Raw genomic sequence first — 13,219 nt, 5'->3', positions numbered from 1 at the left:
TCCTAGTATTAGGACTACTCCCATGTATCAGTCAACTAGAGTGTCGTTCTGAGTCTTTGGCACGAAATATTCTTTAGCAATCTCTAATTCACCCTGTGGACAATTATCATGTCATTTCTGGGCACTATAAACATAACATAACAATATGATGTCAGAATCAACCACTAATACGTTAAAAATACAATGACATTTCACCTCACCAAAGGGGTAATTCTCATAATGTAGGTATTTTTGTCATTTAGGTGGAAGGTGTTTAAAAAGATTGCATTAAAGCATCTGCAACTGAAAAGCATTAGGCTCTCTGTTGTTAGTTAGTCCTTTATAAATCAGCAAAGACATTGGAGCAGGTTTACAGAATCACTTAAAAGGGAAAAACCCCTTCAAGCTCTAATATTAGCTTACTGTGCCACATGGTATACAAAACACAGCCAGAAATACAAGCTAAACCCATGTTCCACTAATACATTTATCTAACCGCATTCCACCAAATACATATATATCAATTGATGCATTCACATACATTCATCAATCAGACACAGCAGGTCACACAGCAGAGAGAAAGACCAGGTTAGATCATAGGTTAGATAAATTCCACCAATCACAGAAGCCCAAACGAAAGCATAGGATGAAAGACGAGCACATAACACGTTTGCCCAACAACTAACAATCCGGTTTGCTGCTTATTCTTTGTCATGCCATGTGAAATCCCCTTTGCCCTCTCGTAAGCTTCTTCCTCTTCTATAGTCGATTTCCGCATCAGAGCAAGATTGCCCCATCTGATACCTTCTGCTCGATTTAGATGACCCCATCTTTGAGAATATGTCTTCTTCATTGGCCACAGTACGCATACCAGGCGTAGTTGATCGAGAGACATCACAAGGCTGTCTTCGGGACTTTTGATCTGAGTCATACAAGAGAGGAACATTACCAACTACAAATAACTACATGACCATGGGAGAAGAAAGGAAGGGGAAGATAGTTCAAATAAGGTGAAAGACTACCCATCCCACAATACTCTCCCTCACATTGACAATTATTCTTTTTTCTTTCATTACACACATGACAGAGATGGGAGGTGTTGGAGAAACAGAAGATGTATAAAGAAAGAAATACATAATTAGTGCAGGTTTAAATGTTAGTCTCCTCAAATTTCGTATACACAACTGTGAATGGCAGCTATGTCATATATTTTGACTTGTTCAAATGTGTTAAATGAATAGAGTTTAAAGACAACTATCTACTAACAATCTAGTTTTAAAGTAATTGTTTCATCTGGTTGCTATGAAAACATGCATATAGGGAATCTTATGATTAAATAAGGTTCTAATTTTAGAATTCAAAATTTGATTTTTAATTTTCCCCCTCATACTTGCTTTCTGAAAACCAATGAACAATAGTATATTAGAATCAAGTAACATCCTGGGATCAAAAGATAATAGCTGACCTTCATATCCATTGGACAATACTGGCAAGTCAGAGCGTCCTGCAACGGCAGATTTAGGCTCTACGCTTTCCTCTGGGGGAGATTTATGAGAGCCAATGGTAAATGATTCGTCCATGACATCAGTAATCTCAACATACTGGGTGGTGGTAATAATTTCATCAGCACTGAACCCAAAGGATGCTCTATAGGCTTCTAATTCTTCCACATCTTGCTTAGGGCTTCTATTGTGCCTGTTCTGACTTCCATTTCCATTTCCATTTCCACTAGTTGAGTAAGCATCTGAATCCTTGGAAACACTTAACCTTCCTCCAGTATGAGGGAATGGAGGATTATCCAGATAAAACTGTGCAAATGTTGCAGGACAGAAGAAATTCGAGTCTTGAGATGCCACAGAGGGTCCAGTTGTGTCATGCCCATACAACCTGCCAGAACCACTCCTTGGATAGTTTCCATTTTGGGGAGAAACTGAGGGATCCCACTGTGGGGGGAAATCGCGACAGTCATTTGATGCCCTTGAAATTGGAGATCTGAGACTACTAGCAGGGCTCCCAGGATACAGCGAATATGTTGCTTGAAGATCATTTGCAGCAATGTAATTGGTCTTCTCAGTGCTTTTAATATCTGCTGAAGATGAGAGGAAACGAGCAAATGGCACATCTGGGGAAGAGGGAGTAGTTAGATGTGCCAATTCTGGAGGGGGAGTAAGAGGAGCTGTGGACGGCTCAGTTGTGAAGGTTGAGAAAACAGGAGGAGAGACCAGTTGTGTTTCATTGGCGTATGGCCCAGTTGCAAACATTCTGTTTGAAGGACCTCCAGGTGAGTTCGCAGCTAATGACAAGTAACAACTGGGTGACTGAGCTGTTGAAGGAAGGGCGGAATTTGTAAATGATGCTGGCGAAGAAGGCGGAGCTAAAAGAGATGGAGCTAATCCTGTTGCTTGGTTTGCCAACCCAGCTGCTTGGGGTCCATTTGGCTGGGTCGCTGATGCATTGCCGTCAGGTATACGAGATGCAGGGACTATACGCTTTCCACCTTTCTGTGTACCGAAACAAGAGAATGCACCCAAACATCCTCCCCATCTCTTTCTCTGTCAATACAGGTGGGCGTTATAAGCTTAATTGGATATTGAGCATTAAATATAGAAACAATTAAAAACCCAGCATATATTAGCATATTCTATAAACAGACACATCACAGTCCAAGCAAGTCAAAGTGAGATTTTACGAGACAACGAATGTGAATCACTTCCCTACCACAGGATGGTTATGCATCATGTAACCAGGAATCAATCATCTTTCATACATTACAGAAGAGAACAGACTCCTCACTATCCTATGTCAAACCAAGGACATTCCCTCGATCAAATATACGAGTTTCATAGCAGATGCATTTCTAGAAAACATTGCTCTCCAAGGTTCAAGCATTTCAGTTTGGAAGATCAAACTTCCTAAGGTCCTTTTGCGGGTCTAACTTATCGGGATAGATTGTCATCCAAGCAACAAATTTACAGGTCAAATGATCAAAACCCGATAGAAACCCGGCATTGCCCAATACTTGACTCAATGTACAAGATAATGACAAAATGTTAGGTAGATAAAATGGGAGAAAAAAGAAGTTTGATCCAGAATTGGACAGTGATTGGTGACCAACAATCATGCAGAGCCTAAATAAAATGATGATATAAAAGGCAGATCTGTCCAGCCCAAAAACACCTGACATAGCTCATCCCCAGATCTGAGCAAAACCCACAACACAAAACATAACCCAAAAGCCAAACACACCAAAATGTTGGGCAAAAAGCACCAGATCTGACACTCAAACCCTCCCTAACTCATCCATACCAAAACAACACAAAAAAAAAGGGTCTACTACTTTAATCAAAGAACCAACACAGAAACAAAAAAGCTAGAGAGATGGAGAGAGAGTAGAAGCAATACCCGTTCCTGCTGAGGAAACCTGTTCTGCTCGGAACCCATTAAGGCCGGGGACTCTGAGGTTCAAGGTCCAGTTGAGTGTGTTGTACTAGTGTCGCATTTGGGTCAGTTGTGTTGTTCCATGAGGAGGAGTCCTACTAAAACGAAATATAAAGCCGAAATCTGAAAGCGAAAACAATCCCGGAAAGAAAAAAAAAAAAAGGAGAAATCAAATTGGGTTGTTATTAAATGGGAAAAAAAAAAAAAAAAAAAAAAAGGAAGATGATATTATTGTAGATCAAAGGACAGGGAAAGACAAAAGCGAAAAAGATTGAACTAGTGAAGTGATAGAGAGAAAAGAGAAAAGAGAAAGAGAAAGAGAAAGGGACTCCTCGTTCTAATCTCTATGACTAGTACAAAGAATTGACACACCGCTTCCCTTTTTTTTTTTTCTTTTTTCTTTTTTGTAATTCTTTTTATAGAATTATTAAATAGATAGAATAAAATAAAACAAAACTGTGCGTTTCTGCTTGAGGAAGGAAAGACAGAGAAATAAATAAGACAAGGAAATTATAAGAGAGGGGAAAAGAGAAAGACGCCATTAAAGTTTGAGCTTATTGTTGTATATAAAAAGGAATAGTAATGTTTGATTTTATATTCAAGACTCGGGGAATGGGATCGGAAATGTCTGAAATGCAAACCTGGACCCCAAATGAGCTTACTTTTCTTTTCTTTTTTTTCCTACAATTCTCTCTCTCGTTTTTTTGGAATTTGGTGTAGAAACTACTGCTAATTTCTTAAATTGTACTTTTTTTTTTTAGGAGGTAGGATAAATTCTTTTTTTTTTTTTTTCGTTTATGATACTAATGAGATTTGAATATGAAATCTCTATAATATTGATTATCTATATTATTGTTAAGAGAAATACTGAAATTTTTTACTAATTTAACCTTTATATATTAAAAAACTATGAAATATAATTAATCAATAGAGATAATATAGTAAATTGTAAAATAGAAAAAAAAAAATTTAATAAAAAAAGCAGAAAATATGGTAGTTGTACGGGAAGTTTTTCCACTACCTTCAACTTCTTTCCACACACATAGTGGGTGAACCCTGCTAGTTTTAAATAAGCAACAAGCACAGCTTACCGGCACTTAACAACTTAAAAATAGAACACTTGATATTTGTGTGGTATTTTCTTACATATTATTTGTTTTTTACCTCAGCGCTTTCTTCGATGTTAGATGCTCTCCTTCAGCAAATTTAAGGGTTTTTTTTTTTATTTTTTATTTTTTATCAATCATCCTTGTCTATAGTTTTGGTGCAAGTTTTGTAACTTCATGTTGTCACAATGGTTTTATGATAAGTGGGTTTTGCAGACTTCTAGTCATTATGGCTATGTTCTTTGTTTACTGCACTCATTGGCGTAGCTACTATAAGGCTAGAAGTTGACCCTTCTCAATTTTTCAAAATTGAATGTGATTGGTTAAAATATTTGGATTTCTGTAAATAGAAATGATATATTGACCCTTCTGCTTTTGTCTTGACGTGTCTCACCTTCTTGTTATATAACTGAACCTCCAATGATAAGTGAGATATAAGATATATAACGGTTATTTATGTTTACGATGTATTAAATTTCATGGTAACATAGAAGCAAGAAACAAAAAAGTAAAATACTATAAGCAATCCCAATATGTTAAGACCATATATATATACGTCAATGGAAATTATGGATTTGTATTGGATGCCTTGAATGCAAATGTTATGTTGTGTACAATTTATATAGAAAAATTTGAGGCAAATGAACATTTGCAGAATGACATTCCATGGATGGACTGGAAAACATTCCTTCATGGCAAAACGACGTTTTAAGGAATTGTTAATTAAAACGATAGGAAAAGTTGAAATTTATTAACTTGAAACAAATTGACTCTTGTATGAGTGTTGCGGACAAAAAAGTTCTTTTTTAAAAGTCCGCGGTTGCTTTTGGTCCAGGTGTTGGCTTTATACTACAAGATGACATACCAAGAAGGTTTTGTGTTCAGGTTCTACCCTTTCATGAGCGTCACTTGGGTTTACCAACAATGGCAGAGAAGAACAAGAAGGAGATGTATTTAAAGCTGCAAGAAATGTTTTTTTTTTTTTTTTGAAAGTTAAAATAAATTAGATATTAAAGCCTCTAGGACAACCAGAGTTTACAATGTAGAAAAGCAGCGCCCTAGAAGCGTCAGTAGGAACCCTATCAACCCAAGATACATTACAGGGCAAGAATGACCTAAGTATGCAACTACATCCGCCACAAAATTTGCCTCTCTAAACACATGTTTAAAGGTGATCGATTGAAAATGAGTAGCGAGCTTCTTGATATCATTAATATGAGTGATGAATCTTTATGGTGATGTGGTAGCTCCTCTTATAGCATCTATCACGAGCTTTGAATCTCCTTCCACCTCAATTCGCCTGTAGCCTTTCGCCTTAGCATACTCCAGGCTATTTCGAAGGGCAGTAGCTTCCACAACTAGAATTGTAGTCTTCCCACCTGTCAAGCTGCTGCAAACAGAGGTCTTCCAAAGGAATCCCTAATTACAAAACCTCCTGCAGCAGACTGTTGACAGACAGCCATCAAAATTAATTTTAACACAGTCCCTAGCAGAGGGTTGTCGTTTGATTATATTTAGATGAGAAGGTGGCAACCCAGTGCTAGAGATGGTGGGTAGGTCAGAGTTATTTTGCATGACTATAGCAGCAGCTAAAGTGACAGATCTTGGACTAGGAGATGCATTACGAAAAATGGCATCATTCCTGGCCTTCCAGATTTGCCAACAAATAGTAATGATTTTTTTAAACAATAAACCATCAAACTATTGTAGAAGGAAGAGCTCCTTGAACACCTTAAGGTAGCCCTCTTCCCAGTTGACTAACCAGAACTATATTAGCAAGATTCCAAACTTCCTTGGCAAATCTGTAGTAGCCAAAGAGGTAATTGGCTGTTTCATTATCCTCTTGACACAAGGGGCAGGAGTTATCACTTTATCCCTCCAAACCTAGAGAGTCTATCTCTAGTATTTAGTCTTCCTCTAAGGAGCAACAGCCAAACATTTTTACTTTTGGCTGAACATTTAATTTCTATAATTTATTTATAAGGTCTATTTGCTCATGTTCATGTAAATCAGAGAGAGTTGTAGCCAAGTAGCAAATTTAATATTGTACTTACCATGAGAGGCAGGGCCCTAGATATACTCATCATGTTGCTCTATTACTGGAATGGGAATGCTAAGGATTTGATTAACAATGGGTTGGTTTAGAACCATAGCCAGCTTATCTCTATCCCAAGCTCTGTTATTTATGTACTCACTGACATTTTCATCAATGTTAATGAGGTGTCTTCTGTCTTCAGGAATATAGTTCAGTAGAGGGTGGTCCAGAGCCCAGTTGAAAGTCTAGAATTTGATGTTCTCTCCATTTCCTAAAGAGAAAATTTTAGGAATAGTACCTGAAAATAGGCTCACTATGCATTTCTACACATAAAGTTACAAATTCTAAATTTTAGTACCCCAGCCAACAAATGTACACGACGTCAATAACCCATTCACCCTGTACGCCATCATCTATATAATGAAGGGTAGAATAGGGTTTTTACTTAAAAAGATGAACCTCAACCAAACCCAAACCCAGAAAACGCAAATCTCAAGATGAACTCCAACCAAACCCAACCTCACCGGCTTCCTCTCCAAATTCGACCTCTGGGTCCTCGCCTACCAGCGCTGCTACGCCTACATGACCAACAACTCCAGGCTATGCTTGAGTCCGACTAGCCCTGCTTTCATAATAGGATTGTGTAGGAGGTGTTGTTGATGATCATTGAGCCGATTTTCTACTTCTCCACGTAGTCAAATCTACTTCAGACTCATCCATGGAGCTCCCTGCATCTTTTGGATCGCCAATTCGGGAAAAAATAGGGATTTGAGGGGGGGGGGGGGGGGGGGGGAGATACGGAGGAGGGAAAGGAAATGAAACCCTAGGGATTGTGAATTGGGGTTAAATAGGGATTTTGATTTGGAGAGAGAAGAGGAAGGCCTGGACTTTACGGCGATGAGACGACTCACGTTGTTGTGGAGCAAGTCCCACGCGTTTCGGCCCACAAGAATTAGGTAGGAAGATAACAAGGTTGGGTAGATCGATTGATATGGGGAGTGCATGTCGGCTAAGGTGAAGCTGATTAAACCATATGCAGAGTTTGGTTCAGTTTTACTTGTTTCTTGTTTGTTGTTCTGCTGTTCTTGAGTTTGTTAAAAAAATTCTGGGTTTCTTTGGGATGGATTTTGTATTTGGGGTTTTGTTGTATGGTCGTTTCTTGTTGCTTTTTGTATTGGGGATGTCTCTCATGTTTGGATTTGGGTTGTTATACCATTCCAACTGTTTGATTAAATTCCTATGAGACTTTAGAGTGAAAGTAAGTGATTTGAGTATTGGGTTTTGCTCTAAATGTGGTTCTTATGAATTATGTGCTTTGAAGGTCATGTCTTGCAAATCTGAACTATCGAGATCATTGGAGAATTCATAGTCACCAAAAACATATGGTTTTGTGATAACCAAAATTGTGATGGGAGAAGATGTTGTTGAGGAAAAAGATGATAATGGTGCTGATTTCTGTTATGGTGAGTGTTATTGTTTGTAAGAAGGATGAAGTGTTTGATGTCTTGCCATTCAGGAAATTGGTAAAGATTGAGCGCCGGTGGGGGAATGAGGCATGTGCAGAACTCGAGAAGGAAAGGATGGCTACTGCATCTGCAGCTGAGGAAGCAATGGCCATGATCTTAGGTGCCCAGAGTAAGAAAGAGGGGTGCCTAGTGTAAAAGTCTGAAGAGACCAAATTACCCTTTAAATTATGTCCGGTGGCACACTAACTAATGGCGTCAGTCATGGCATGTACACATAGTTGGTCGGGATTATAAGTTCGTGTACTAAAGTTTAGAATTTGTAAGTTTATGTACTGTTCTCAAAATTTTCCCTTTCCTAAAATCCATCACATGCCTTTAAGAATCAGAGGCCTTACATTCAGGATATCATTCTAAGCCAGAGAGTTGCTTTGCTTCTTCTTTGCCTGAAAAAACGAAATTTTCCTTAGATATTTTTTCCTGATAATCTAAGCCCACCAGTTATCATGGTCATTAACAACTTTCTAGGCCAGTTTACCAAGAGCTGCATTATTGAAAAAAGCAGCTGGTCTTACTCCTAAACCACCTAAGGTTTTAGGCATGCAAATTTTTTCCCAGGCTACAGGAGGGAATTTTAAGTCCGATCCCCAGAAGAATGATCTGGTCTGCTTGTCTATTTCATTAGTTACCTTTTTTGGACACCTGAAACAAGTCATTACCTGGTTAGGCATACCAGCAAGGTTGGATTTAATGAGGGTTAGTCTACTTGCTCTTGAGAGAGAGCCTTTTTTCCAACTAGCTGTGGACTATTAGAAATTTTCAAGAGAAGCTCCTTAGCATTGACAAGATCCTTCTAGAAAATTACATTATGAATACCAAGATATTTTCCAATAGTAGACTTTTGCTGAATTTGGAGAAAATTAACTATGTCAAGTTTTAGGCCTCTTTTGGTTCACGGAAGGGAAATCAATTCACTTGTCTTTCCCATGGCAAAGGGAAACTAAAATTCCTGTCAGGTTTCCTTTCCTCTGTTTGGTAAAGCAGGGAAAGTATTCAGGAAAGACCATTTGATTTCTCTTCCGGTGTTTGGTTGGTGCAGGAAAGGAAGGTAAAAATGTATCAATGTTTCAATAATACCCTTGTATTTTTAAATAAAAACAACATCATAAAAATTCAAAAGTACACCAATTTTTTATGCAAGAGAGGGTATTGTTGTCCAAAACTTTTGTAATAAATGCTGGGAAATGGGAAGGGGAAATCAATCCCATGGGGTCTGAGTTGAATGATTTTCCGCCCTATTTTCCCCTATGTCAGGAAAGTATTTCCAGAGTTTGTGGTTACCAAATAAAGGAAAGTAATGACTTTTCTTTCCTGAGTCCTCAATTCTGCAAACCAAACGAGGTTAAAGAAACATTTACCTTAGGGGAAAAGTATAAAGAGGATTTATGATAATTCATTCTTTGTCCAGAGGCTGCAAAGAAACAGTTCATGATATGTGCAATAGCTCGAGCACTTTTCTTAGAAGCTTTAGTAAAGATAAGACAATCATCTGCAAACATAAGGTTAGATATTCTGAAACCAAGTGGTGAAGATAATAAACCAACCTGAGATCTATGATTACTAGCTAGACAATTTAGATGTCTTATGAAGAGTTCCATGGAAAGAATGAATAGATATAGAGATAAAAGATCTCCTTGTCTTATTCCACCAGTTGGCTTCAACCATCCTGCAGAAGGAAGCTGCAAGAAATGTTGGATCAAAGAAAATTCATATCGAAGGTGAGGAAAGCGACGTGAATTAAAACATAGCTCAAACATTTCATACTTACAGACAGTTGCCCAAAGGAGTTCAAAAGTTTTTTTTGATAAAAATTACTTGTTTCTGGTAGGATAAAGGAGAGGGAAAAAAAAAAAAAGAGGGGTGAACTTTGCACACCCAAATTTGCAAACCACACACCCTTTTATTTTTTTAATATTATTTCAACTCACATCTTTTTACACTTCCTAAAATACCCCCAAAGTCAGAATTTCCTTTTTTGCTTTTTGGTCCTCTCTCTCTCTCTCTCTCTCTCTCTCTCTCCTAAACCACGACAAAACTCTTACTCCTCTCTTTCTTCTCCAAATCTTCTCCATTGAAACTTTACCAACCTCAACCCTTCGTCTTTCTAAACCATGTCACAATCTCAACCTTTCTCTTTTCTATCTCACTATATCTACTCTAATTTCATGTTTAACTTTGCTTTTCTCTTCTGCAATTCAATCGTTACTGTTCCTTATGCTAAATCTTAGGGGTGGGCATTTTGTACCGAAAATGCGGTTACCGACCCGAACTGCACCGAAAAAATGGTTCGGCAACCTCACCGAACTAAAACGGTGTCGTTTTATGATCACACTGCACCGAACCATATAAAAGCGGTTCGGTTGCGGTTTCGGGTCATAAACCGCCCGATTTAAACCGACTCACACCGAATTTATTTTAATTACATTTTATTTATTTATTATTTCACTATTGATGGAAATGTTGGTTTTCAATATATAAGAAATCCATTTTTGATTGGGTTTTCAGAGTGTAATAAGTTGCTATGTTTGCTTGATCATTGATATATATATATATATACAGATCCTATCCAGAGCGATGCCTCACTTTGAAATTTCAGAGCGAGGTTAGGGTTTAGGGTCACTTTTCGGTCGCATATCCACATCTCGACCGTTCAGTTTTTAGGTACTAATGTATAGATCATCTTTGCAAAATTTCAGTCAAATTGATGGTCGTTAAGGCATTGATAACTGCCTTAAAGCTAGTACGGTTCAGGTTGTATATATATATATATATATATATATATATGTGTGTGTGTGTGTGTGTGTGTGTGTGTGTAATAAGTTGCTATGGTCTTTCTGCAAGTTGCTTGATATTTTGGTGACATTTGCCGGTTTGTGTGGACTCTAAATGCATTCAAAATTTATTTATGCCTTATTGAAATTGCTAGGTAAAAATAAGCCTGATTTTGACCCTCTCTTTCTAGTTGAAATTAATAAATCGCTCCAAACCGAAACCGACCCGCACCGCACCAAAAAATAGTGTAACCGAAATAATCAGTTCAGCCTTTTTGTAATGCGGTTGCGGTTTGATATATAAGCCAACCGAAAAAAGCGTTTTGGGACTCAAACCGAACCGAACCGCACCGCACCGCGCCCACCCCTACTAAATCTGACTGCTCAAAACCTCAACTTCTCCAAATCTCATCCAAATTCGAATTCAAGCATATAAGATAGGTGGACCCCGATGAGGAGATCAATTCTGATACCTTACTCACCATCATTCCCCGTCGAAGTCGGCCGGAAAGCAAGGAAACCAGCTGAGAACCTCATGAGCTTCAATTTATCGATTCTCTCATGCTTGGTTGTTGGGACTATCTGACATCACACATACATCGGCGACATTGAGACTTGAGAGGAAGCCGACGCTACTGTTCCGTCGTCGAGAAGTGGCCAGAATTGGAAAATCCGGCTGCGAACCCAAAAATATATTGGGCTTCGATTCTCTGTCTCCGGAGCTCATATGAAGAAAACTAAACCACAGGGACGTCTACAACGTCGAGACGGTTCCAACGCCGGCGCTGGGCTGGAAGAGGACGTAGTCTAGCGTGCACTTGTTTAGGGTTCGATCTGTAGGCGAAGGGTAGGCGTTGATTAGGAAAGGGGTGAGGGAGAGCCTCCGCATACGAGAGAGGAGAGTAGGTAAAAAAAATAAAAAGGGTGTGTGGTTTGTAAATTTGGGTGTGCAAATTTCACTCCCAAAAAAAAAAAATCATTGGTGTCAATGGGAAAGACTTTGTAAGAGTAAACAAGAGGGAGTTTTGAGTTTTCGTGATTTGGAAATGTTTAATTAGACTCTCCTAACTGCTAAAACATTTTAGCTTATCAAGAAGCAACCTCATTCTCTCATGGGCAGGTTACTTCAAGCCAGTTATCCCCCAAATTTGAAATGGATGATTGCACGACTTGGGAACATGCCTTCATTGGTATGGAGAAGCATCATGTGGGGTAGAGAGATATTGGAGGTGGGAATATGATGGAGGGTTGGTGATGGCTCTCTAATCAATGCAAATCTAATCGTTGGATTCCTCAACCGTTTAGCTTCAAAGTTAGCTCCACTGTTACTGTTGTGGTTTGATTACTACACAGAATGAATAAAATTTGAGTTTGATCGAGAAACACTTTCTTGAGCACGAGGCAACAACAGTATTATCCATTATGTTACCTAGGAATGGACAATCGAAACAAAAACTACTTTGTCCAGTCCGAGTTCTAGGCTGCATCTCAAGCCAAGGATAGAGCTATTGGCAATGATGCCTTGGGGGAGTGGAGGTGGGAATAATTTGCATACAGTTTGGCGCCTTATGTGGGGACTGAAGTTGTCCAATGAATTAAAAAAAAAAAAAATGTATGGAGAGCTTGTAATGAGTTTCTCTCATATGTGGTGACTTCGTATTTAGTTCAACTGGAAGATATGGAGGATGCGGTTTAGTGAGGAAATCATCCAACACAGTCTTGTGGCGATGCATAACACTAACTTTCTTGATGGATGATTGTAAGGTATGGAATATATAGTGGTGGTGGCATTTTCAGCCAAAATAAGCAGAGCTAATCAGATTGACTGAATCAATAAAAATTTCTGGTATCAGTTACATAGCCCAAATAATTTAGCTTTGTTTCATGTTTATGAAAACTAGTAGTTACAATATTTAACTAGCATATCAAACATCACACTTCTCAATATAGAACTCAAAACTCAACCACCAAGTTTCGAACCTCAATCAATTTTGTATAAAAATAATAATTTTCATTAAGCTATTTATTGATCCTTTACTTTCTTCATTCTTATTTTTTTCTTTCTTTTTTCTTCCTCTTCCATATCATTTGAATTTGCAGATCTCTTGCTCTCATCACTGTCGATTTGGTCTACTTCTAAATATGAGATATAGAGTAGTTGTTCATCATTATTATATCTGGAATGAATTTATCAGTTTTATGCCCAACCAAACCGAAACCGACCGAAGAATCGCTTACCAACTTGTTGGCATACCGTTGGTTTGATAACGACGATCGGTTTTGAAAACCGATCATGGTTTATTCAATGGCTAATTTCTCCCTCCAATGCACATGGTTCAATATAAACACTGAGAGAACTAATTCCAA

General features: G+C 38.3%; 1 protein-coding gene across 1 annotated transcript; it reads right to left on the bottom strand.

Annotated features, from left to right (window-relative positions):
* Nucleotides 1–348: 348 nt before the first annotated feature.
* LOC133742621 (uncharacterized protein At1g76660) lies at nucleotides 349–3,688 on the bottom strand. The gene is made up of 3 exons (XM_062170308.1): nucleotides 3,382–3,688; nucleotides 1,445–2,531; nucleotides 349–901 (listed from the first exon to the last, which is right to left on the bottom strand). The coding sequence occupies exons 1-3, from the start codon at nucleotides 3,418–3,420 to the stop codon at nucleotides 681–683; spliced, it is 1,347 nt and encodes a 448-aa protein (XP_062026292.1). The 5' UTR covers nucleotides 3,421–3,688; the 3' UTR covers nucleotides 349–680.
* Nucleotides 3,689–13,219: the final 9,531 nt, after the last annotated feature.

The sequence above is a fragment of the Rosa rugosa genome, chromosome 4, assembly GCF_958449725.1.
Source record: "Rosa rugosa chromosome 4, drRosRugo1.1, whole genome shotgun sequence".
Taxonomy (NCBI): domain Eukaryota; kingdom Viridiplantae; phylum Streptophyta; class Magnoliopsida; order Rosales; family Rosaceae; genus Rosa; species Rosa rugosa.
This window is presented reverse-complemented; position numbering and strand designations above follow the sequence as displayed.

What these genes read in the sequence shown, in the direction of transcription:
- LOC133742621 (XM_062170308.1), bottom strand. Translation starts at nt 3,420, where the DNA reads ATGGGTTCCGAGCAGAACAGGTTTCCTCAGCAGGAACGG. An exon ending in GGTTTCCTCAGCAGGAACGG is followed by an intron (nt 2,532 to 3,381) that starts GTATTGCTTCTA and finishes CTGTATTGACAG; the next exon opens with AGAAAGAGATGGGGAGGATG. An exon ending in ATTGTCCAATGGATATGAAG is followed by an intron (nt 902 to 1,444) that starts GTCAGCTATTAT and finishes TGTATGACTCAG; the next exon opens with ATCAAAAGTCCCGAAGACAG.